Consider the following 26,975-nt stretch of genomic DNA (forward strand, 5'->3'; position numbering starts at 1 on the left):
CCCCCCCCCCCCCCCTTAATGTCGTCCTACGCCTGACGTTGACAAGGGTGATTTTCTTTCTAATATTTCTGTGTCAATCATAGGCTCAACTTACAACTATAGGCTGTCTTGAAAATAGAACGTTATTTAGGAATAAACTTTGGTTCACTTTGAGTTGGACTTTTAGACAGCATTGAAAAAACTAAAGAAATCCCCATTTGTCTTTTCCAGGTTACACCTTTTCTTTACGAAGTAGCAGTGTCATATCTAAGGGCACTTTTCACCCAAGGTCACAGCAAAAACTCAAACCAAATAATATAATTCAGCAGAGAAGTTTTTGATTTCTTCATATTTAAAGTTTAGCTCATTGCCTACCTTGGAGAAAGATTGCGCTAAAATAAATCAACAACCATTTCAAATTTAATAATTTGCCAAAAAATAAAAGAACAAAAAGAAAACGTTACTGCTTATTAGTGACCAGATCAAATTATATTTTAATGCCGTTAAGACAAATAAGAACATGTTTAATGTCAAAATGTGGATCAACTTGAGGAATTATATAAAAAAAAAAAGAGTTATCTGTAAAAGTCGCTTCACTGGTTTAAGTGGACGGCCCGTGTTGTGTTCAGGTACCACTACTGCCGTGCCAATATCTTTTAGTGACGCAAATGTTCACGAGTAATGTGCGCCAAGTTTTGCACTGCACCGCAATAACTGATGTCTTACGATTATGGCTACTTTACGTTTTTCTAGCAAAATACGTGTAGGTCAGAAACGTGAGAACCAGTTACGCGAAGTGTTGGGTGAAGAAGCTACCGTCCACTGGTACCCTTTCACACAGCGGAGAGTTTTTTGTTTTTTCATCAAAAAGTCGCCATCCTATTTTTACAAAAGTTCTATCTGACATTAATTTTGGCTGTTTTGAGTGACGAAGACCATGAGGTCAGAAACCAAACGTTCTATCTGCTGTAACAAAATCGTAAGATTTTTCGAAGCTGTTATCAACATATTCAAAGAATCGCATTCGAAAAAGCTTGACACATGTTGTGAAACTCAACACTTTTTAATGCCAAATTTCTCAAAACTAGGTAGTGAGCAGGTAGAACGTTGTAATTGAAATAACAAAATTTTTTCGCCGGCTCCCATCTCTTCTTCCAGGGCACGTTGTTTCTTATAGTAGTGTGTCACGCGATTCCCTCCTTGTCACTGGCGTACACCTGGGTCATACGTCAGCTCTATGCCTGTGCGATGTCACTATCTCTGCGTCTCGAAATTTCCTCTTGAACACACCTGTGTTATGCCACTACATCTGCGTTACGTTTCCCCTTGCGTCCAATCACTGACATCGTTTCTCGTCACGTAATCTGCGTCATTCCAACTATACTGTGTTCCATGTCATGTTGCCATCCATAATTTACATAATATATAACATCACCTCCTCAGCGTATCCTGAACGTATCTTGACCTTTTTACTTTTACGACTACTTTGCGATTCGCGCTGGGTGCCTAACGAGTCAGAGGCCATCACACAAATGGTTGGTGGTGACTGGTCTCCGGCGATTTCCAACGCATCCTCCTCCTCCTCCTGCGACATCTCCTCTCCCCCCTTGGCTGCTACGACACTAGAGAAACGTGGGTCCGTGTAGAACTCACCACCTTTCTGGCAAGTTCGCAGCGTCAGGATCCTCTTGAAAGCTTCATGGTACGACGGTGTGGACACCCCGAGAAGTATCGGGTTCACACAGCTGTTAGAGTAGCCCACCCAGACCGTGAACTTGAAGGTGAACGTGCCCACCAGTTCTGGCCTGAAGATAGACCTGAAGAAGGTGATGAAGAAGGGAAGCCAGCACACAAGAAAGTACAGAATGAACAAGCCAAGGGGTGCCACGCCTAGGAAGGCTCGCGAAACTCCGACACGGCCGGAAGAACCTGTACTTCCCCTTTTATTTGGCGTCGCCGGTAATTCAGGTAAATTTTGGAAGCGTTGTGTTAGCGCATACAAACGTAAAAAACTGACGAGCATCGGCACGAGAGGAAGCAAAAAAGCAACACAGGTCATAGCGCTGCCGAAGCCAATGCTTGTGTGTAAGACACAAACCTTTATCTTTCTTAACAAGTATTTGTCTTCCATAGTATCGTTCATTCCAGTCACGGGCAGGTAATTATTATCATAGTGTTGATGGCCCTCGTGCTCTCCCGTCAAGCTATCATCGACGTAATGGGTATAGATTATAGTGTTCCAGTTCAAGAACAAGTTGGGTAAAGAGAGCGCGGCTGCCAAGAGCCATATCCCAGCCACATGAAGCAGCGTGATGCAAGGAGTCATGAACCACTGCCGGTGTACCGGGTCGCTCACGTGCTTGTAACGGTCGTGACAGACGAGGGCGATGCTCCAAGCGGCGGCCGTGCAGAACATGATTTCCAGAGACAGCCGTAGACGACAACCGAACTTCCCCAGCGTCCAGCTGGTGTGGAGCTCGCTGTACACGGCGGCTGGCATGATGAGAAGGGCCATGAAGAAACTGGACACAGACAGGGACACGATAAAGACGTTGTTCTTCACTCTCCGCAGTCGGTATTCTGTCGCCACTGCGATAATTACTAGCAGGTTTCCGAACAAGGCTACAAATATCAGCACCAACTCTACACATAATATAAAAATATTCATTGTAACTATCGATTATGTCGCACGTTGTCAGTGAGCTGACGATCGAAGTGCAAACATGATGGAGTGTATCATTGTGCCGTAATCAAAACAGGTCCAGTGCAAGGTGAATGTGTCGGATCGAAGTGTCCGGTCGTTGTTTACATAGAATATCTATTTTCAAAGATTGTTCATTTTCTTTTCTTGCTCATGAAGAAAACATCAAGCAAAACCTTTAGCAGCGACTCGTCCTCATAATTTCCTTCTGATATAAACTGCAGGGTACAAAGTATTGCTGCCAGGAGTTAGCACTCCACTAATTAAAACGCGTTTAGTCCTCGCTATTGCACAAGCACGCACGAAAAGCGAAGAACATCTTTTGGAAACAGCTACACTCTCAACACGCAGGCTTGGAATGAGTCAGGTCGCCCTTCACTAGATAAGGGAGAGGCCATAACAGTAAACACAATGACACAGTCAGTGTCTGTGCTTGCATTATGGTAACCATAGTAGCCTGCTCGGGTGGTCGAAAAGCCACCAAAAGAGACGAGATACTGATCCACCTGTCGCAAACTCGCACATGATACTTCCAGCAGACGTCACGTTGTATGAGGCTGCTGGACACCCGACCGACCAGACTGTGTAAACTCCCTCAGGGTAATCTGAAAAGGAAAAGCGGAAAGGGTCGGTGACTCGGGGATCAGATGGGTGGTCACTGGGGTGTGTCCTTGAGCAAGACACGACAACCCTAGCTCAAAGCACAGGGCGTTGCACAATGGCGACCGACAGTGGCATGGTTATAAACTGTTCTGTATTTGTGTAATATTGTGTATTTATGTAAGTATTTATGCGTGTATTTATGTATGTACGTATTTATAATTATGTATTTATGTACATATGTGAATGTTCGCCATTGTAAACCAAAGTGCCCTCCTGGGACAAATAAAAGTGTAATTTATTATTATTATTATTATTACTACAATAAACTATTTGTTTGACGTAAGAAATATTGGATGCTAAATGTCTAAGAGACATCATTCTTTTGCCGTAACAAAAATGAAAGAAACCCCCAAAAATTGCAAATAGCAGAGTTACCGACCCTTGCAATGATATTGGTCACGAGCCTGGCCAATTTACCAAAGTTTCGGGTACGAATCCCGGTGCACTTTAACTTTATTATTCTGTCTGCTCAGAAATATCTTTCCTTTCAATCCTACGTCCTCTCGGAGACAAAGCGTTTCGTCTTCAAAATGGTCTTCTGAGTGCTTAGTTGTCAGGGGGGGGGGGGGGGGGGTTGTATATAATAACAACATGATAACAACAACGACAATCAAGAACAACAAAAAGAACCAAAAAAAAAAAGCCACAACAAAACAATAAGAACAATAAAAAGACCACCACCACCACCAACAACAGCAGTAGCAACAGCAGCAGCAGCAGCAGCAGCAACAACAGCAACAACAAAAACAACTACAACAACAAGAACACCACCACCACCATCAACAACAACAACAGCAACAGTAACAACAACAACAACGAAGGCTTATGATCAACGGAGGCATCTATCAAGATATAAACCATATTCAGCCAGCTCCGATAGTTGTTTCTTCGCTCTTGTATTACTCAAATAATATTATTATAACTAACACACACGCTCTCTGTTTGTCTGTCTGTCTGTCTGTCTGTCTGTCTGTCTGTCTGTCTGTCTGTCTGTCTGTCTGTCTGTCTGTCTGTCTCTTTCTTTCTTTCTTTCTCTGTCTCTCACATACATACATACATACATACACAAACACAAACAGGTAAACACACACACACACACACACACACACACACACACACACACACACACACACACACACACACACACACACATATACACAAACACACACACACAATACATACAAAAAACACAGAGACACAAACACGCTCATGCACACACACAGAGCGCCCCAAAAATTGCTCACCGTCCAAGGTCTACTACTATACAGTAGTCCTTGCCACCGTCCTAAAAACCTTCCTCATACACGGAAATTGATGATTTGAAGTGAAGGAAGCACTAACTAGGGAGCAATAAAAGACCACACCCGAAGCACTCAAATGTGTAAAGGACAGCTTTATAGAGTGTTGGTAAAAGGGTATAGAGGATCTTGCCCCCCCCCCCCCCCCCACACACACACCTTTTCGCTCCCCCCATGAAAGAACTTTAAAAAATTGTTGATTTGAAGAAAATTTGTTAACATGTTAACGACTGTAAATAAAAAAGTGCCCCGATCACATAAAAAAGACTGAACCAGTGTTTATTTTATTCATCATTAAGAGGTACGAGGGTTTTTACGAATTTCTCCCATTTTAATTTCTTTATTGTCGTCCAAAATTATTTTTCGGTCTCTTTATTAGGATCTTTGCTCATATTCAATATGTTTTCAAACTAAAATGGTCTATGTTTACGTAAGCCCGTCATGGCAAACAAGAATGAAACACTTCAATTGGCTTGACAAGACATAGGTATATGATAATCTAGATCTAGATCTAGTTCTAGATGTTTTAATGTACTGCCGTGCCGAGGCAGACCGACGTATCTGCAAAAATCATTAATTTTTGTATCTTCGTTTAAATGGACGCCTATACCCTTTCTGCATCTTGTGTCAAAGGCAAGAAGACGTATCTGCGCTACAAATAGGATATTTCACTATGGCAAACAAACGTAACTGAAAGGCCATGCCAATATTTCCAATGGCAGTGTGACGTAAATCAGAATCATAAAAAAGTGCAGATACGTCGCCCTGCCTTGGCACAGCAGTGTAGGCCTAGATCTAATGAGGAATTACAATATAGGCCTACCACCCAACTCGAAGTTCTCTGTGTATCACACACCCTAGTTCTCCCGATCAAGCAAGAGTCAACCAACAAGGTAGGCCTGCCTTTCAACAGAACCTAGATTGAAAAACTTTGCGCACAAAACACAAAGATAAATTATGAATATGCTTTCTCAATCCTTGCATTCAGTCATTTAGGATTAGGTCTAGAATCTAGAGTTGAGTAAGGCGGAAACGGAAACGTGCGGTCAACGTCATCAGGACACCAACACAAGAATGGCCGCGTCATTTTAAAGAAGTGGGAAAAAATATGAATCGTGGGTTAGAAATCTATAATCTGTCATAATTTGTCGTAAGCTAGTTGGCACTGCTTGGTGATGACAATATGATAGTGTTTGTACCATATTCTGTTAATAAATTATAATGAATACATATACATGTGTTTGTATTTTATGGGTCCACGCTTTATGTCTTTTGAAGATGGCGCATGGGGCTAATGCCTGATTAGGCCGACTTGATTCCAGAATTAGATCTACAGTCTTCAGAGACGGATTCTATCCATAATTCTTGGACCCTCCTCAACAGGCTCCATCTTAACTATGGCTTAAGGTACATATATTTATTCATATTGATGGTCTGCATCAGTAACTGAAGGCTGATTCGTCAGCCAGGGTCGCGGAATTTGTTGGGTGTCCCCTGCTCTGGCGGTGTTCCTTTCCTTTCCATTTCCAGTAGGACCTATCTCCATTGTGTAGTGTGTTGTAGCTGTCTTCCCTCTTGTGTGGGTGATTGATGGGTGCTCTGGTGTGGTTTGCTCCTTCTTTTCTATCAATTAATATCTATCGCTCTGAACTCCCCTCCTTCTTTGTGTTTGTCACTCTCGTGTAACACTTTTAATCCCCAGCACTTATATTATAACCTTATTCGGTTACAAGAGCCTTAAAACTCTTACTTAAACAACAACAGCAACAAAAACCGCAGCAACAACAAACAAAACGAAGCAAAAAATAAAAAGAACTTTCTCTCTTGCTCGCCAGATGGTCGCGTGCGAGTGCAACCGCAGTAGGAGGATCAAGTGATCAAGTGTGAACGATCCCTTTGTTCCAGCCTTGCTTACCATAAATAAGTAAGATAGATAGGTAGTAGTAGAGTAGATAGATTATATATTTATGACTATCCAATACATAATGAGTATTTTTTAAAAAGGAATCAATGTTGTTAGTACAACGGAAATTCGAACTTGGCAAACACGCAGCAGAGGTTTAGGGTTCATATCCGAGTTGGTCAAACATGTTTTCCCGTTTCTCCCATTCCTAGAGAGCGTTTCCTTTCAGCGCAGTGTCGTGACAAGTAGACCTATCAACTTCTCCGTACGCCTACAGTAAAGTTGTTGTTGTTGTTGTTGTTGTTGTTGTTGTTGTTGCTGTTGTTGTTGTTGCTGTTGTTGTTGTTGTTGTTGTTGTTGTTGTTGGTGGTGGTGGTGGTGGTGGTGGTGGTGGTATTGTTATTGATTCTCTCCTTCTCCTCGCCTTTTCTCCTCCTCCTCCTCCTCCCCCTCCCCTCCTCCTCCTCCTCCTCCTCCTCCTCCTCCTCCTCCTCCTCCTCCTCCTCCTCCTCCTCCTCCTCCTCCTTCTTCTTCTTCTTCTTCTTCTTCTTCTTCTTCTTCTTCTTCTTCTTCTTCTTCTTTTTCGGATGACTGATTGCAGGTTATTTAACGTGTAGTGGTGTCGGCAGTCTAGTTGTTTGGCTACCAGACTCGTAATCGTGATGTAGTGGGTTCGGGGGTTCGAGCCCCAATCCCAGCGCTATGTCCTTGGAAAAGGTACTTTACATGGATATTCCCCACTTCACCCAGATGTGAACAGGTATTCGTTCATAATATGCAGTGAAACGTTTCGTCAGTATGTTATTGTTTTGGCGCCTGTAAAAAGGCATCTTGCATTCTATGCTTCCCAGGAAGCTGAGATCGTTTCAGAATGCTATCAGGTCTGCTGAGGTTATAATATTGATCGTAAAGGGCGTTGAGCTCTTTGTTGAGCAGCAATTTGCGCTTTGCAAATGCTACCCTTTATTATAATTTATTACATTAACTGCTATTGCTGGGTTTTACATGAGGTCTATTCCCCAACAACAAGGTTGTATCCCTCCACTTTCAAGCCGCTATATACCGTAGGCCTATGGCTTTGCCGAACGCATGTGTGCTCCGAGTTATTAGACTATACTGTTAAGATAGTCTTCAGTTTGCAGCAAGGATCATTCTTTACATTTAGCCCCAGAAGTATAGATCTAGATCTAGCAGGACAGGCTGACTAACTGTTTGGAAAAATGTTTAGTAAACTTAGCCTATCTATTTTCCTCGGGAATGTGTGCTAAGTTTTCTTGCAATGCCATGTTGGATCTGGTTACATTATTTGTTCTAGGGTTAAGCCTATATCACAAATGATCGCTGAACTGAAATGTTGGTTTTCATCTTCCATTTAATATTTTCTTCCCTCCGGGTCTGACTAAATTAACCATTAAGATCGGTATGTCTTAGGCCTACGCACCCCATCACCTTCTTTTTGACCAAAGCTTTAATAAAAAGGGGACATAAGACTTTCAAGCATCCAGGATTTTTAAATTGAAAAATTTGCGAGTGGTGTCCCTTCCATAGAGATAATGTAAACACGATGGCCTCATTATTATTAACATTATAAATTATTATTTGTGTGCGATGACTGGTCTTCTTCTCTCGGTGTATTGTGTTGATTGGTAAAGGAATCCAGCGTGCTTACCTGCATTTGACTTCTGTCTCCTGTGTGAATATCACGTAAGGCAGTTAGATAAAATCTGCGGGAGAAAAAAATCTCCGTGCGTCAAGTGCTGTGATTGCAGAGCGGAGTCGTCTGCTAGATATCTAGATCTAGATTTTCTAGATTCTAGATCTAGGCCTCTAGCGTTTGCATTCCCGAGCAGAGGAGATTGATCAACACGATCTCTAGATTCGTTATAACTGCGTTGTGCCCAATTATTGTTGACAGCTTTGTTAGCAGTTATGTTCTCGTTTTCTGTACTCTGTTATGCTTTTGTTTGCAGCCCTTAGTAGTGATTTTTTCCTATTGTTCGAACCCCTAGGTTCTAGACCCATCCCTTCCCCTGGTCCATCTCTTAACTTAAAAAAGTGCGGCCCAAACTCAAAGTGCCGCTAAATTTAAGTCAAGTCTATTGCCTAAATCTCTAAGAATGATTGAGGCCTGAACATTGGCTCACAACTTAAACACAAACATCTCCTACTGCTCTACTTCTCCAAATGTTCTGGAAAATAAATTTAAACTCTATTTCTCCAAACAGTTTCCGTTCTCGAGATTTGTTGATAATAAGCGAATGGAGTGGCCTGTGTGTGTGTGTGTGTGTGTGTGTGTGTGTGTGTGTGAGAGTGTGTGTGTGTGTGTGTGTGTGTGTGTGTGTGTGTGTGTGTGTGTGTAAGATGTGAAGGGAGGGGGGGGGGGGGCGGCGTGGAGTTTTTTTTTTTACATGCTTTTAGTTTTTGCTGGGTGACTAAATGCTAAATAGGTTACTGCCAAGGTCCAGCAGTCTTGTTTTCTTCCCGTACCTTTTGAAGGTATTTTCAAATGGAATATAGTCCGGGAACGTTGCCCCAACCACAACTGAAGTGTATCTGAATATTCAGGCATAACTCTAGCTCTAGAAATTGAATTTGATGCAAAAAAATGCTTCTTCCCGTCCTCGCAGAATGGCAGAATGAGAGGATGACGCCTAAATCTCGCAAATAACCCAAAAAATCTCGAGATCAGAAACCAATCGGAGAAATAGGGTTTAACTTTTTCTTCCTGAACGTTCAGAGAAATAGTCAATTCGTTTTATTTTACTTCAGATATAGATTATAATAGATCTATCAGCTTTCCTGTCCCCACCGATAGGCCTAGATAAGTGATTGACACGTATTCCTCGTTTTTGACATTTTTAAAAACAGAATTCTATCCCAAACTGGCCGTAAAGATTACTCATTATGACTCATACCGCTGTCATAAAGTAATGATTCCCTTTTATTTCTTCACTGAATGATTCCCTAAAATGTTGTTCTTGATAGGTGGAGATGGGTCACGGTCACATCTGACATTAGGTTTTTTAAAGATTTATAAATACCTGTGATTAAACCCATTCTCGTTTTGTTTGTAGATCTAATTGTAATTGCGGATGTCTTGTGTCCCCATTAACACAATTTAGATTATTTAGGAGGCGGGCTACTTTGACTGTGCCTGCCAGGGCCTGCCCAGATTAGGACAGAAGTCCCGGCAGAAAGATGCAAATATTCAATAATAGTCGCCCCAGTTTGAGAATCGAACTTCTGTCTTCTGCATGCAATAATGAGTTATCTAACTGTTACACCTCAGGTGCAGGTCCCATTTCTCTTCACAAACGTAAAAGAATTTACAAAACGATAGACTTCTAAGACTACTAAGAGGGTTAAAGTTTGTTGAGTATAATAATAATATGTATCTTGTGACGCACTATCATTTTCACTCTTTCAAGATGTGAATTGATTCCTGATAAAAGAATGACATTTTAATTTTTTAAATCAATATACATAGATCTATATTGTCTTGATTCTCTCCAGTTTTTATTGTAATCACAAGTTTTATAAATCATTATGTTTTTCTATGTCGGCAGGCAACAGCATGAAGGAATATGAGTAATGTTCTTTTGGAGAGGCACTAGTACTGCAACAAAAATCACAATGAGTGGCAAGAGTCAACAGGACTTGCCCTATATTAGCCAGATGCTGCACACTCTGATTTCAGAAGACAATGCTGAAGCTTTGAGGAATGCTCTGCAACGCTTTCAGTCTGGCAGTCGTCAACGGTTTGAGTCTCAACTCTCTGATCTGTTGTGCCTTGCAGCTGCGGAAGATGCCACAAAGTGCATTGAATGTTTGTTGAGCTTTGGAGCCAGTGTGAATGGATTTGATGCTCGTGGCGACACAGCATTATTGAGAGCCAGTTCTAAGGGTTGTGTGAGAGCAGTGAAATTGTTGATCAGTGCTGGTGCAGGTGTGAATTTACAGCGGTGTACTGACGGCACGACTCCACTAAACGTTGCTGCCATGTCTGGGCACACGGAAGTGGTGCGATGTCTTCTTGATGCTGGAGCTGAAGTGGACATCCCAGATGATTTGGATCTCACACCTCTGCAGTTAGCGGCTATTGGTGGCTTTGAGAAAGTAAGTGCTCTTTGGTGTTTATCTTACAGACAGTCGAAATTGTCCAAAACAGGTACCTATTGTTTAAATCGAAAATTGGTTGTCTTGGGCAGGTGGATGTTTTGGATGGTGTCATTGTAATATAGAAAAACCACAAGGGGGTAAGTGTGTGTGGGAAGTGGATGTCTATACTGGTAATTGTTTTGGACAGTTAGCTGTTAGATTAGAGAAAGTTCGACTGTAATTTGAGAAACCGGTATGCTACTTTGATAAATTCATTATTTCCTTGGTCTGTCTTCCTATTCCAGTAGAGTTCTGCTGAGATTTTACCATGAGTGTATATTATGACAGACTGATTCCAGACTCTTTTTCAGTAGAATTGTTATACAAATTTTTTTGGATTTAGACATGAAAACACTTATTCCAAAACAGGATCACTTAGACCCCTGGTGGGTCACTGAACTGAGAGATAATAATTCTAGAATTAAAAAAGTTATCAAAAGTTTATATGTCTCGGATTACAAGGCTATGCTTCCGATTGGCGGAATAAATTGTCACCCAATGACACTCTTTTATTTATAGATTAGAAAAAAAAGCAGGTAAAGTCTGTTTTCTGCTAGATATAATATTATGTTTGGGGATACCTTTTCCTTTTGTCAAATATTTGTTTTCTAATGTTAGGTGTTTCTGATTGCATGCTTTGATGTGTTAATCTCAGTAGATCTATATATAGCTCCATTGGTTGGATCTGTTCTGTACTTTATAATAATGCTTCTTTTTTTGGTTCGTTTTTTACCTACTTCTAGAAGGAAAAAAACTTGTGGAGAAACTTTTCAAAATCCTGTGATAATTTATTACTTAGGGCTAATTTAGGAATTTTTCTTATTGAAAATGAATAGCATTTAAAAGGGTACAGACTGCTATCAATACTTGTGGCATTTGGACCTTTTTTAGAGCTCAATGTTAATTAGCTTACCAGGAATCCATTTGTTAATGTTGGATAGTAACTATGTATTAAATGCAAATTTTGATGATTGAAAATTACACTCAAGTTAATTTTGCTTTTCACAGTTTTAGGAATTGGGTTTTAAAAAAAAGAAGAAAAGAAATAGGAATCTTACATTATTTCATAGAGGTAAATGATCTATACTTACGGTCGTTATAAAAATACTAATTATACTGGTGCAGTTTCTTACTTTTCCTAAGATTGTACTGATCTGAGTGGTGGGATTGTTTCTCAAGTTAAGCAAAAACTGAAATTTGTTCTTTTCAGATTGTTCGGATCTTATTGAGTCGTGGTGCCAACGTGAACTACTCCAGCCATTCTTTTTCTGACAAAGAAGGACGTTTTGGTATCTCAGCACTCATGTTTGCCGCCCGAGCTGGCAGCCTTGACCTTGTTCGTTGTTTGATGGGGTCGGGCGCGCTGCTGGAGCAGAAAGACAGTCTGCGGTACACAGCCCTAACCTGGGCTGCTCAGGAGGGGCAGATGCAAGTTGTGAAGCATTTGCTGCGTTATGGCGCTGACGTCAATGTGAAGAGCCATGACCAGAACACGCCGCTGATCCTGGCCACCAAATCTGGACAAGCTGAAATGGTGAAGCTGTTGTTACAGAACAAGGCTGAACGAGATCATGTGAATGTGGATGGAGACACAGCTCTCATGGTGGCTACAAAGTCAGACCAGTTAGATGTTTTACGTGTCCTCACAGAGGATGGAGCCCATGTGAATGTTGCTCATGACAAGACTGGATGGACGCCACTCTTCTACTCATGCTCTGGCTTACAGCTGCAGATGACGGAGCTCCTTTTAGACTGCGGTGCAGATGTGAACTTTATTGATGCGCGCGGAGAAAACCCACTGTGGATTACGGTGAAAAAAGGAAACACTGGTATCTCAAGGCTGCTTCTGTCTTATGGATCGTCGCTCATCATGAACAATGACGGAGAAACTGCGCTGTTTTGGTCTACCAAGCAACGTGATGGGGATCTGGTGCGGTTGTTGCTAGAGTCTGGGGCAACCATCGATCTAGAACTTCATGAGGCTGTGGTCTCCGGGACCCTACAGGTGGTGAGAGAGCTGGTCGCCCATGGAGGCATGCCCGTGTGTGTCGACGCCAAGCGGCTGGACTCAAACTACTATGTAGACTCAGGCCTCAAGTTGTCCCCCTTTATGGTCTCCTTGCTGCGAGGGAAGCTCGTTCTCACCAAATATTTCATTCACATCAAATTCCTCCTTCCGGAAGATCTTGAATTTGCCAAATGCTTGAATCGGCGGCAGGAGGCTAAGTTCTTATCCACTCCGGAGACGATAAGTAAAGAAATCCTCAGCTTCCTGATCCCTTTGCTGCACCGCCCGTGGACTTTAGGAGCGCTTGCATTTATAGCACTATCGTCATCTCTGGGCTTTGATGAGAAAAGACGTAGTAAGATTGAGTCTCTGGCTGTTGACCCTAGCTATAAACGTCAACTCATGTTTGAGGATGACATTGTCAAGTTCTACAGCGAGGACATGTACTCTTCACAGATTTGAGATCTTGTCTTGCTTTTGTTATAAAAGTATTATTATTTGTTGTCGTTATTATTATTTTTATCATTATTATAATATTATTTTTATTATTGTCATTATGATTATCAAAAGTATTAATATGTTGTTATTACTGTACTAGTAGTAGCACTATTATTATTACTATACTCTCACTATCATTACCGTTATTGTCATTACAACTATTGTTGCTGACAGTGGCAGCGATGACGATGATAATTACTTTATACTTTTGCTTATTATTACTTTAAGAAATTATATATTTTTTTTATCATCATTATAGTTTTTGTTTTTCTCCTTATTACGTTATAATTATTATGCTCACTATTTTCACGTCGTTGTCAACATCATTATAATAACATGCACTATTTCCACCATCACTGTTTTTGTTTGTCAAGCTTAAAGTTGACAAGAAGTTATATATTTACAATGCTTTTATTGTATCTGGTGAACTGTTTTGAGCAGGTAGCTTTACTCATTTGTCCAACTTTCAGTTTGACCATTCGGATACAGTGGGTGCTGTTTTTAACGAGGTCACATTCAACGAGAAGTCGGCTCCAACGAGGCAATCCTTAATCCCCGATTGTATTCCCCTATATCTCTTTATAAATGTAAGTCGGCTTCAACGAGGTTGCAAGCAGACCGAAGTCGCTTTCAACGTGATCACGATAACCAAATAAAAGTAATTAGCGGCCCCAAAAGCGAAATTTTTCTCCTTTCTCTCCCTCTCAAGCAAAGCACAAGGCCCATCATCGATTCCTAACACATTGTATTGCTAGATCCAGTGTGCCTCCTAATATGGGCCCTAAAGACAAGAGGATGGATGATGGTTAATCTATGGTAGGGATGGGAGGGGGTGGGTGGGAACGCGATGCAGGCTGTGTGAAACTGGATGAACTCTGGATAGGTAGGTTTAGATCGAGATCTTCATTTTTTTTTCAATTTTTTTTTCTTCCCCTGATCAGAAAATCCAAGCTCCCGCCTTTACTTTATGTAGGTCTAGGCCTAGATGTGAGAGGGTATGTTTCCACATGAGAAGTGTTCCGAAAAAAAAAAAAATTTTTAAATGCAGAAATGACTGCCAGAACACAGCTGAAACACGCGCACACTGATGCTGTTTGAAATTTTCGTCATCAGGGCGAACAACTATTTTAATTACTGGTACAATGTATTGGTACATCATATACAATAATGACGTGCCTCCTTTCTTTACTTTAGCCTTAGTCACGTTCAACGAGAGGTCGGATTCAACGAGGACAACAAGTTGGTCCGGCAACCTCGTTGAATGCGACACCCACTGTATTTTGTTTGTGCTTGATTTAGGCTGTGATTTTAAATCAATTTTCGACTTTAGCTCGGTTTTAGTAGTTTAGTACTTGCCACATGTTCAATATCTTTTGTTTGTATCGTTGCTCATCAACACATTTTTTATTTTGCCGTGTCTTTCAACAGTATTGGCTGGTCTTTATCATTCCACACCTTTCGCTTTCTTTTTGAGTCCACTGTCATGCCTTGTGCTGCTTTGAAAGACGATGGGGTTATGATATGACACTTGTTGTTTTGAACCTTTGTGATTGGGTCTTGACTGTTTAGTCAACAATTTTTCTGTGCATATATATATATATATATATAGATATGTTTTTCCTTTTCTCTTCTCCTTTTTATAGGAGAATATGATTTAGAAGTACTATTTTATTAAGACCGTTCAAATAGACCAAAGCAAAGTATGACCGATGTCTGCATGGAGATTTAATTTAAAAATCTTTGTACAGATTTTAAAAATCTTGCCAAAGTCTTTGAAGATACACATGTACTGACATTTTTGGATTGCGTTTACAGTTTTTGACATTTCTCCGTTTTTGTTCCTTTTTTTTTTTCAATTCCCGTCATAATTCTCACTTTTGCCCTTAAGTCTGCTGGTATACTGAACATGGTAGACTTATGACAGTTTTAGTGCTCGACAGAATGCTTGTGCAATCAATTATTACTTAACAGGGATTTTTGATTATTTAGTAACTATTGTTTGTGAAGTGTGTTTGCTGCTCTTCTTTAACTTATTCTCTGTTCTGAGTGTAATTGCTGGAAGCAGTTCTGTGTGAAATGTGTTCATGATTGTGCCTACCAACTGTAAACTACAGTCTAAGTAGATGAAGATTGTCTGTGACTTTGCTTGTTTTACCACTGGCCATAACACTATAACTGTTCTGCCTTTAATTATTTTAATGCTTTATGCCCATATTTTTTTTTTTCCAAAGGGAAGATCATACTTATACACGACTAAATGTATTGATATATTGTCCTCAGAAGTTTTATTTTACAAATTGCTGAATATTGGTTTTATCTGAATATGAAGCGAATAAATATTATTGGTTTGTGAAATAAACGGCTTTATGGATATAATATCTCTTGTGCAGAAGACTAGGTTTTAAATATTATCTTAGTCTAGGTCATTAATTCCGATTGACGGTGATAATTCACTCACTGTTAGTGAAACAAGCCAATAGCAAGCTGTTTGATGTATCTAGTCTGTTCCTTCAACATCAATGTCATGTTTATTACCACCCATGATACTGCGTGCTCATATGACCTTATGCAGTTGCGAGCGCCGTAAAACTCCTACAAAAAACCTCAAAAACCCCCCATGATACTGATCAGTTCTCGGCAAAGTATGGTCTTTATTGTGCCGACTCTCTATGGACAAATCTCCGGTAACTCCCAGTTAACCCTTTACCCAGTGACGTATTTCATGTCTTATTCCAAGTGACTGGGTGTTGTACACCCGTACGCTCTGACTGATATAGAGAAATTATATCGACATAGGTCTCAAACCTAGAGGCTGGGTGGGTTACATTCGTATACTCTCAATGAAAAGAAGCGTGTATGGTGAGTTGTGTTTAGAATATTAACCATGAACTGAAATGATGTGCTTTTCTTGTGAAATACTGCGAAGATGTTGAGTAAAATTTGCAGGTAACAATTGCAAGAAATGATTGATAATGTGGTTGGCTTTGAGAACAGCAGACAGTTCCCACCGCTTTGAGCAGAGGCAGAAAATAGTCCTACTGCATACGTGTATCGTCAGGGGGGTACAACCACTTTTTTAGGTAGATTGTCACCCTTTTTATTTTACACTTCTCCTTAAATTATTATTAGCCTACTGTAAGAAATGATGTGCAGTGTTTGGTTCTTCACTGTCGCACACAGAGACCTGAGTTAGATTCCCGAGCGGGAAGAATTTTTACTGAGTATTTCTCAGTGTTTTTTGATGGGATGTTGGGCCTATTCCTCTCTGCGAATTGAAGCCCCCCCCCCTAAACAATCTAAATTGTTTTGATGAGTCGAGGGTGTAAAACAGTCCACTTTAAAATAGAAACAAAAATCTCTCGTTTTGTACCTTGAGGCTCAGATTTATTTGCGTGACATTTACACTGGTCTACCTATCGTCTCTGCCATCTTTTCTTCCTTCTTTTTTTTTTCTTCTGAATGTCCTCAACTTCTTAGCCTTCAAATTGTACTGTTTGTGTCTAGTAAGGTTTGAAACTCGTACAAAAGCAGAATAACAGTCTGGAGTTTCAAGTCAAAGAGGTAATTAGAAAAGACACTGTCCTTGCGCAGAGCTTTAGGCTCATGAGTTTCAAGGAAAGTGACATGTTGCACAATATGTACAGTCTTGCATGCACATAGCGAAATTGGTGGGACACAAAGATCTTCTCATTGTGTACGAATTTTACCATGTACGTGATTTAAATATAAAGAATATACATGAGGCATCGTGGTGAAATCAGGCACTCGTCAAAACAATAAAATCAAAGAAAAGGACATATTTTTGACAGTTTGACATTTTTTTCCAAAATTTTGTTTTTTGGCTCAACATTTTTATGTCCATATAAAAGCACATTGCCATGTGAATTTTACTGAAATACGTAGATTAATGACACAAAATACATAAATTTTCAGTTTTCAAGGACTCTGAAGCCGTAGAAGTTACCAAACTTTGGTGGCCATTTTCTGGTTTATTTTACCTCTGAAAACAGGCTACCCCCACCTCCTTCAATCGCAAATATCTCGACTTCTCTATTCACGATAGATGAGTATTTGTTTCAGAGAGCTTTTTGATGATACCAAAAACGTCACCTGTCCAAAAATTGACGAGCGCCTGATTCCACCATGTCATGACACCATGTATATTCGTATGACAAAATTTGGGATCTGAAAATTTGTCCGTTTTGAGTTTGTTCTGCACTGTCCAAGTTTGCTATGTGTGCACTAGACTGTACAAAATATTTATAGATTCAGTATTTTGAGAAAACTGTACTATGTAATGAGGACATACAACAATCTGCCAAGATGTTACAGCTTTTCTTTTTTCTACAGGATACCCAGTGTGGGTCAAATTAGAAACGATTCGTCTTTTCAGTATGTCTTGATAAAAGGTGCTTGGGAGAACAAAGTTAACATAACCCAAGGGGTGCAGAAAAGGCTGCATCATTCGAATACGTTTCATTGGCCAGATATATGGGTTCTACTCCAGATGATGAAACATGTAAGGCAACAAACGAATGTTAGATCTTTGAAACGATGGATTTGTGTCCAGTAGGGTAGGCTACTAAGCTCTTATATATATATATATATAATATATACATACATATATATATTTACATATATATATATATATATATATATATATATATATATATATATATATATATAATATATACATTATATATATTTATATATATATATATATATATATATATATATATATATATATATATATATATAATATATACATACAATGTATATATATATATATACATAAAACAAAATCAAGATCATAATACAAACAAAACATTCGAAAAAAAATTTATTCTACAAAAAAGACAATTCATTATATTACAAAATATGTGTTCTCTGTTGGTCCCATACATTAATTTGGACTGTAACTTTTTAAACAAAAGCTAGGATAAGCTTTATCATTAGGAATGTTGCTATGCTCCACTAGCCTTAATGCCTTCTCCTTTCCATAATCTAACAATGATTCCACAGGCACTCGCACATCTAATGTCAAAATTCTTCTTTTTTTTTTTTTTATTGTTACCATTATTCACTCCTCCCCCTTTCATTTTTATCTATCTCCGCCAGCCTCACAAGACAAACAACCTCATGTATGTGTGATTTTCCCTGTACATGTAGATTGTTTCATCAAACTTACAAAAAAATCACACATCTGCAAACATGACCTAAAATACATCAATATAAAAGGAAACAGCAGAAACATCACAAGACAGTCACTGCAGTGGAACCCATAAGGAGCAAGAGGCAGGGGTAGGCAACGGGAAACATGGAGGAGATGTGTGGAAAGGGACATTAGAGAGATGAAGCTCACTTGGAATGAGCTTGGAAGGATGGCCCAGGACAGAGATAAATGGAAGGAGCTTGTATGTGGCTTATGCCCTGCCAGGGGTGAAATGCATTGATGATGATGATAAAAGGAAACAAGACTCCTGCAATGTTTATCTGTTACTCTTGGTGACGTATAATGACCCTGCCAAAGGTAGTAGCAAACACATACTAAAGGCTACTGAAATGGTATAGGGGATTTTTACAGTGTATTAAACATTCACACATATGCATGTACTTGATGTACAGTATTTTCTCTCCATGCACTGACACCCAGACATTAAAAAATGTTTTTTCAGCACAACATTATTCAGTATTTAGAGTTTCAGGAGCTCCTGAAAAAAATGACATCAACCATTGGAATGATAGAAGAAAAATGGATGTGAGTGTAACATCATGTACTGTAGTAGAAGAAATTAAAAAAGGATAGGACTGTTGAACAAAATTTATAACAGGTTCCTTTATACAGGCTTAATAGGCCTACTTAATGTGGAAAAAAAAAGAGAAAAAATAACCTTAATGAATGAGTACTGCTGCTACAATAATGTACATGAATGTCTTAATGCTGCAAATAAGAAATACTTTCGGGTATGGTCATAAGATGTGATCTGCAGATATGGACGGAGATTAGTAATAGTTGCCTGGTTTCAAGTATATTGAAAGTGAAGGAACAGACTTGCAAGATAGTTTAAGTACAGTCATCACTGCATTCAGTGAGTGAAACTGAAAAATTACCTGTTTGTTTTGTCTTGTTAAAACAAATTTAGCCTTTACAAATGTCCTTATCCCTATCTGTACGTCTTGTTTTACTATCGTATCCATACGGTTTGGGGAACTCTGTGCCACCACTTTCCAAAGAGGAAATTTACTCGTTAATCCGGAGCATACGCTTTGCATAGCAGTCTGTCAAAATGATTTTTTGAGAAATACTGAAAGTTTCAAAGAGATTTTCGAACTAGAAGTATTCTAAAATATGAAGAATACAACCCCGGGGGTACTAAATGACCCCAGGGCGTACAGATAGGGTTAAACAAACATTTTGAAAAATGGAAAACTCTGAAAAAGAACAATAAATAGCATGTAGTAATCTAAGAATTTTGACTATGTTCCATCAACAACCTAATTTCATGTCGACTGCACTGCAAAGGGTTGTAAGGTTCCAAATGCAAGAACTTACAGAGAGATATTACACAGTAGATCTAAGATGCTGTAATTACACCTCAAAGGCCTCACTGCATCCCAAAAGATCAGGCTGCATAACACAGGACTGCAATATAGAGTCTAGAGTCAAACCGCTGCATCAGCGGCTGATGCATTAGCCTCTCTATATTAATACTTTTGAGCAAATTTTGTTAGAGTCCCAAATCTATCTGTACTGAGACTGCCTATGGTTGCCCACGGATAATGCAACCAGTGGGTCTGTGTAAGACACAGAAAGATAATACACTTTCGCAGGTTTCTCCTTATCTAGAACTGAAGAGCAACTTTAAAGTCTCGTGCGCCTTCAAACTGGAAGCTTAGGTTACTTGACTTCACTGTCGCTAATTCCAACATTAACTTCATTCACATTCCCTCCCCTCTGTCATCCCAAAGAGATACATTTGTACAATGTCACATTAAGTTATTAAGTGCTCAAGTATTTATTATCATTCATATTAGAATTATGGCACTGGAGTCCCATCACAATAGGTCCGTCTGTAGGTCTCCCAGGGCTTGTGTCAGTTTTTTCACTTTGGTCTCCATGGCTCGCTTGCTGGCCTCGTTTTCACGTAGAAGGTCACGCATCTCCTCCTCCACCATTGTCACCTGATGCGACACAGACACAAACGAAGGATACATGTGAAATAAAGTTGGCTCGACCCCTTTATTGCTGAGACATAACTTGCATATCTTCCTTCGTACAAACAAGACGAAATGTGCCTTCAAGAAAAATTTAAAGTTAAAGCGAACTCAGTAAAAAGAAACACAACGTTGTGGTGAACATGGAGTATGGAGCTAAGAACCACAACCCTGTCTTAACATCTTAACTTTGGTTATACTTGATTACCCACCTTTGAATGGGATTTTCAAGAAATATCACTGCCAAAATATCACAGCGCACACAAGCAGCAAATTTTCAGCACAGTGCCAGGGATACACTTACTGGTTCTTTAAGTGCACGTATCTCAACAAAATGGATACAGAGTGTGGATTTGCTCAGGGGTTCGAATCTTGTTCCCATGCTCATTAGTAAAGCTCACAAACAACCCTTGGTGAGGGCATCAGCAAAGCAAGCTATATTCATTTACACGAGCTGGGCCAAAGTCTGGAGGGACCCACAGTGCTTTTGTTTACTTGAGGGAACCAGAAGACTTCAGACCAAATATGTTTAAAACAGTTTTGCTCCCATTGACATACTTTTATGATTTAGAAAGCTGACTGTTTTAACTCGGCTTCTCAGGACCAAAACAGATTGAATGGGATAATAGATTGTCCCAACAGATGGATGGAGATATAGATAATAAGTAAAACTCTCCTTGACTTGGGAATCAAATTAATGTCTTCTGGATGTAATGGAGAAGAATCTGCCCCACAGACGTTGGTAAGAACCAGAAGTATCTGACATTCAATGTACTAAAACACACAAATCATCATCATCATCATCATCATCCAGTGCCAGATCTGTGGCAGACATCGGCGATCAGGGTTCTCCATTCATTCCTTTGCTCGGATGCTCTAAAAAAAGCAAGTATTCCTGATCTTTCCCTGTTACTCATTTGTTTAGGTTCCCCAAGTAGACTGTTCTGAGCCTACCCCTGCCTCGTTGGCCTTCAATTTTCCCCTGTGAGAGCTAGATGTTCAAGACCCTTATGTCTATTCAGGTGTCCCAAATACTGCATCTGTCGTTTCCTGACTGTTTAAAACACACAAATACATAACATTATTTAGGGAGTGTCAGAGGCCTAGATTCCCATAGATAGAGCCTGAAGTCCAGCCCTATCGAGAGACATACCTTCCTGTTGGCCAGCTCCACTTCCTGTTGCTTCTCCAGCTGGGCCCGGCTCAGCGCCTCCTGGAAGGCCGCCTCTTTCACGTCCAGCTGCTGCCGGAAGGCACTGTCCACAGACTTGAGCTTCTCCAGGGCTTGTCTGCAGGTGATGGAGCACAATGGATATATTGTATATTATATATTTTATTTAAAAAAAAAAAAAAAAAAAAAAAAAAAAAAAAAAAATTAAAAATTTAAAAAAAAAAAAAAAAATAAAAAATATATATATATAAATCACACAGGTCATGTGGAGGGTCTCTCAAAGGGTTCATATTTAAAATGATGTGAAGGTATGTTTTCTGACGCCACCAAGATGCACCTTGACACACTTTTGACACATTCTAAAAGCGTGTACTTAGGTACTTGTTGTTATTGCTCTGAGTCCAGGAGCAAGATGCTTTTCGTAAAGCCCTGGCGCTATAAAGTAATACTGAGAGGTTTGTGTTGTTGCATATGGGTTTATTGGTTAGGTGAAATAATTTAAGTAATATGACATTTCCAGAACGAAAGTTTATTCCTCAATTCGCAGGGAGACGACAGAAAAATGTACACATAATATTCCTTCTCCCCCAATTCCTCACTATGATGATTGATGATACATGTATGTCACAAACGATCCGCCAGCCCATAAGTCGAGTAAGTTAGCCGTATGGTTACTTGCTGTATGTCAGGACATACTGAAGCTCATCAATGCACAGGGGGCATCACGTTCTCATGGGAATTGAGGCAAATCCAACACACCTACCACCAACAGCAGAACAGTTGAATTGCTCTTTAAAATTAAAAAAAAAATATAGCAGAGGGTTTTACGGCGCTCGCAACTGCAAAAGGTCATATGAGCGCCAAGGGGTGGGTGTCAACAGAGAAGTCTTTACAGGGAATCAGACTTACTCTGCTCACCTCTCAAGCTTCAACAGCACAAAGTCTGCTTCGACTATCAAGGCACCCCGGAAATAGCAGGTCACAAGAGAGTGACAAACATACAAAAAAAGTAGAGGAAAATGCCAGTAGTAAGGATTAGGAAAGAAAAAGCAGCAGTTCCTTGTTGTAGATCAGGCACAGTTATGAGTGTGACTTGATGAATCAGCCCATTTACAATTCTACTGTGCTTGAACGAGAAATGTCCCCCCTTTGGGAATGGCCTAAAGACACTACAGTCAGTGGCACTGCCTCGGGGGGGGGGGGGGGGGTTGAATAGTTCCACACAGTGTGAACAGAATGTGTAGACGGATCACCTTGTAAAGTTAAATGAATATGATTGCGAGCCGTATTAAAGACCAACAGTAACAAAAGTATAGGGTGCAGTACATTCAAATACAACTGGATATAACGTCAAGCATATCGCTGCATATTAATACAATAATTACAAATAAACTGTGACAAAAAAAAACAAAAAAAAAAACAAAGCAAAAAAATAAAAAATAAAAATTACAGGGCCTCAATTTCTGTTCTACAAAATAGTTTCTATGGATATTCTGAGGCCACTATATTTTATGCTGTTCTAAAAGTAAACTTAAAAGAAAGTTCTCTGCTTGACAGAGTGAAGTCCGCAATGCAACAAGTGCAACTGAACCTGTGCTAACGACCATCTGTCCTAGACAATCATCTGTATAAATGAACACTTTCCATCCCCCCCACGCTGGAGTTTATTCTCTACATATTAATGACACTGCTCAAGACGACCATACAGGTCTATGAAGACTCCTCTGCTTCTCAACAATGGATGGTCGGCTTTGGCAGGTTAGACTCTACATGGACTATACAGTCCAGTCCATTTATAACAGCCTCTGCTATTACATACACTTGGATATAACAGTGATATCCTCTTTTCTATCTATTCTATTATCTATTTGTGGTGACCGAATTTTGCTATTCAAAAGGCTTTTTAATGGCTGCATCGATCGACATGCGGTTTTCGCCAAAAGATTCTTTAACATATTCTCCAGATCATGACGCCCTTCGTTTTTTTCAGTTTTGAGACAGTTTTGCTGTAAAAAGCTAATTTTCTTTATTTTGCCGATCGCTTTAGCAAGCCGACACTTCTGTCTCCTTATGTTTTAGAAAACCGGTGCGGAAGTGATATTTCGCGAGGCGCATTTTGATTTGAAAGTATAGATAGATCTAGACCTTCTAAGTTTTTGCACCTCTCAAGATTTATTGCTCTATTCCAGTAGAGTGTAAATATAATAGGCCCATGACTTTCAGTTGATGTTAATGCACTGATCATTCCTTTCTTCGAAAGGGGGCCCAGCTAATATAATCTATTCGTGGTGGCCGGACTTTTTAATGGCTGCATCGATCGACATGCGGTGTTCGTCAAAAGATTCTTTAAAATATTCTCCAGGTCATGACGCCCTTCGTTTTTTTTCAGTTTTGAGACAGTTTTTCTGCAAAAAGCTAAATTTCTTTATTTCGCAGATCGCTTTTGTAGGCCGACGCTTCTGTCTCAGTAATTTTAGAAAATCCTGTGCGGAATTGATATTTTGCGAGGCGCATTTTGTTTTGAGAGTAAAGATCTAGATCTAGACATTCTTATTTTTTGCATCTCTCAAGATTTATTGCTCTATTCCAGTAGATTGTAATATAGTAGGCCAATGACTTTCAGTTGATGTTAATGCACCGATCATTCCTTTTATCGTTTCATCGAAAGGGGGCCGAGCTAGTTTCTCTCTATCAGTGTAAGCAATATGAACCTGGTTACAACAGGGTTCAATTTCCACAGACTCGGATATAACAGTGATCTTGCAGCGCACGAACTTGCTTCTGATTTGTCAAATTATTAAAATTTTTCAGAACTAAGACATTTCGCCTTTTTATATGATCGCCTGCCTAAACACAAACTTTCAAACACATACCCCCCCCCCCCTAGTGTTGGGGTCACAGATCGATTCCGTCTCAGTGTCAGCAAAACAGCCCATTGGAAAAGGGTCTGCGGTAATCGAATATATATATATATATATATATATATATATATATATATATATATATATAGAAAGACACATATATATATATATATATATATATATATATATATATATATATAAATATTATAGTAAGCTGAACAATGGTACTGGTAGTTTCCCTTGATAACGGTTATAACAGGACTCGCTTATAACAGGGAAAAGCTGCCGGTCCCGTCTGTCCTGTTATATGGTCGCTTTTAAGGACAAGCGGGCTGACCCAGATTTCAGGAGTTTCCAGAAATCTTGACCTCCTACACCAAAAGTGGGCACTGCCCTACCTTGGGGCGAAGTTTGGTTTCACCGGTGGGTATATTTGTTTGATTATAGAGAAAACTCTCCTTGTCTTTTAAAGAAACCGAACAAGGGGCAAAAACTTTAACTTCGATTTTCTCAAAACAGTATTTTTCGGGACTGCCCTGTTGTGCTTAAAAGCGACCGTATCCGAGTTTGACTATAGCTCTCTTAGTGGCTGATTGGCGGGTGCTCTGATGTGGTTTGCTTCTTCTTTCCAGTCAAACATCTATCGTCCTTATCTCCCCTTTTTCTTTTTTATATTTGTTCCTCTCTTGTAACAGCTCTAATCTTCTGGCGCTCCTATGACCTTATGCAGCTGTGAACGCCGTAAAACTTCTACTAAAACTAAATAGCTCTCTTCTTTCTCCGTGACTCACTTGGCTTGGTCTAAGGCAGCGTCTCTCTCAGCGGCCACTCGAGCCTCTTTCTGAGTCCATGTGTTCTTCATCTGCGTCACTTGCTGCTCCAGGCGACCAATCAGCTCCGACTTTTCCTTCCAACGGGCGCTTAACATACTGAAAAAAGAGGATGAAAATTGTCAGTACAAGGCATAAGCTGTCAACATTTCAAGACCAAAATTATTCTTACATCTTTCACACACACACGCAAGCACGCACGCACGCACGCACGCACGAACAAACGCACGCACACACACAGACATACACAAACGCGCCTACGCATAACACACAGACACACTGACACACACACACACACACACAAACACACACACACACACACACACACACACACACACCACACACACACTAACACACATAATTTTCAAATTTTTGTTGGAATTGGTTTGAAGATGACAGAGTTATTGGATCTCTGTTTTTGAGACATCCTGTACGGCGTTCAACATCGACCAAAGAATACAAAGCTCTGAGAGTTTTACAGAAGTAGCAAAACATAAATAGTAAATAAATTGTATTCTTACTAAAAATGTAGATAGGCTCAGCCATTTAATTTAAAAAAATATAAATGACTTGAGCTGACTTTTGAATGAACTAAGAGATTGAGTCTGTCTTAAATTATCAGTTACTACAGTGGGGTAAAAAATTCGAGGCGCAACTTATTGCCAGATATTTCCTAAACTATCGAATCCATATTCTCCAGCTTTTGAACAATGACTTGTATCAATTTGTCTTAACAGGTCAATATTTTTGTTAACACCTGTCAGCTGTATTCTACAACATTCCTTATTGAATACTAATAAAAACTCCAAGAGGGTGGTTTCTACAGATTTAAAAGGTATAGCTGGGGCAATATCGCTTCCAAAAGCAAGTCCGTCATTTTTTTCCAGTCGTGACACGATCTTTATTGAACGTATGTTTTGAGAACCTTTAGCAAAGACCGTTATGAATGAACATTGCCTTTAGGGCAAAAAATGTGCTCACTATAAAATCAATTTTTTTGTGACAATATTAATTGCCACTAAAAAGTCATTCGTCAGCTGCTACGTAGGCTATAAGGGCATGAAATATGTGTTTGCAAAGCGAGAAGAGCTGTGAATAATCCCATTTTCCACGAGACGGAGATTTATAGTATTTTATATAAATTTAAGAAAAAACGTTTTTTAAATCTAGCCTCAATTATTGGGGAAAATATGATTAAGTTAAGACAAATTGATATAAACCGCTGTGCAAAGTATGGGTGACATTGATTCAACCGTTAAAGAGATATTTGAGGATAAGTTGTGCCACGAATTTTTGACCGCAATATTGGCAGTGTGTTCCAGATCTTGAGACCACAAAAATGAAAAAGCTTCGTCATCCATCGTTTGAAGTTTCATTGTAAGAAAAAGCAATTTCTTTTTTCTCAGCTGATGACCTTAAACTTCGAGCTGGAAAGTAAAGTTTCAAAGGGGTTGTAAAAAATGATAAATATTTGATATGATTAACTCTTATGAAACAACAAGAAGAATTTGAGATCTGTGTTTGCTTTCCTCTCGGAACATGCGATCTTAGAAACCAACACTAGTCATTCTGTGAGGAAAAGGATAGGCCGATAAGTATAATATGTGAGGCAGCGTGGTGGAATCAGGCTCTCGTCAAAATAATAAAAGTGAAGAAACTGGCATTTTTTGGCAGGTTTGTGAATTTTCAT

The 26,975-nt window shown here is 39.6% G+C and overlaps 3 protein-coding genes across 4 annotated transcripts in view; 1 reads left to right on the forward strand and 2 right to left on the reverse strand.

The window, feature by feature from the left end:
• Positions 1-1,061: 1,061 nt before the first annotated feature.
• On the reverse strand, positions 1,062-5,663 carry LOC101854398 (5-hydroxytryptamine receptor 1-like). Of its 2 annotated transcripts, none has more exons than XM_005094395.2 (2): positions 5,498-5,663; positions 1,062-3,285 (listed from the first exon to the last, which is right to left on the reverse strand). In XM_005094395.2, exon 2 carries the CDS (start codon positions 2,645-2,647, stop codon positions 1,394-1,396), a length of 1,254 nt encoding a protein of 417 aa, XP_005094452.1. In that variant the 5' UTR covers positions 2,648-3,285; positions 5,498-5,663; the 3' UTR covers positions 1,062-1,393. The 2 variants fall into 2 exon arrangements, with proteins under 2 accessions (XP_005094452.1, XP_012935779.1); XM_013080325.2 differs by lacking the exon at positions 5,498-5,663 and adding an exon at positions 4,588-4,747.
• A 2,459-nt stretch (positions 5,664-8,122) lies between these two features.
• On the forward strand, positions 8,123-15,584 carry LOC101855090 (kinase D-interacting substrate of 220 kDa). Its single transcript, XM_005094396.3, has 3 exons — positions 8,123-8,248; positions 10,111-10,660; positions 11,913-15,584. Exons 2-3 carry the CDS (start codon positions 10,136-10,138, stop codon positions 13,170-13,172), a joined length of 1,785 nt encoding a protein of 594 aa, XP_005094453.1. The 5' UTR covers positions 8,123-8,248; positions 10,111-10,135; the 3' UTR covers positions 13,173-15,584.
• A 4,011-nt stretch (positions 15,585-19,595) lies between these two features.
• LOC101862712 (leucine-rich repeat and coiled-coil domain-containing protein 1) overlaps positions 19,596-26,975 on the reverse strand; it is a gene marked incomplete at its 5' end in the record, with an annotated part of 174,948 nt that continues 167,568 nt past the window's right edge. Inside the window, 3 exon segments of the mRNA XM_005094432.3 lie at positions 19,596-20,390; positions 21,577-21,712; positions 25,247-25,384. Coding sequence (XP_005094489.3) covers positions 20,265-20,390; positions 21,577-21,712; positions 25,247-25,384 — 400 coding nt within the window.

Source organism: Aplysia californica, unplaced genomic scaffold (genome assembly GCF_000002075.1).
Source record: "Aplysia californica isolate F4 #8 unplaced genomic scaffold, AplCal3.0 scaffold00081, whole genome shotgun sequence".
Lineage (NCBI taxonomy): Eukaryota > Metazoa > Mollusca > Gastropoda > Aplysiida > Aplysiidae > Aplysia > Aplysia californica.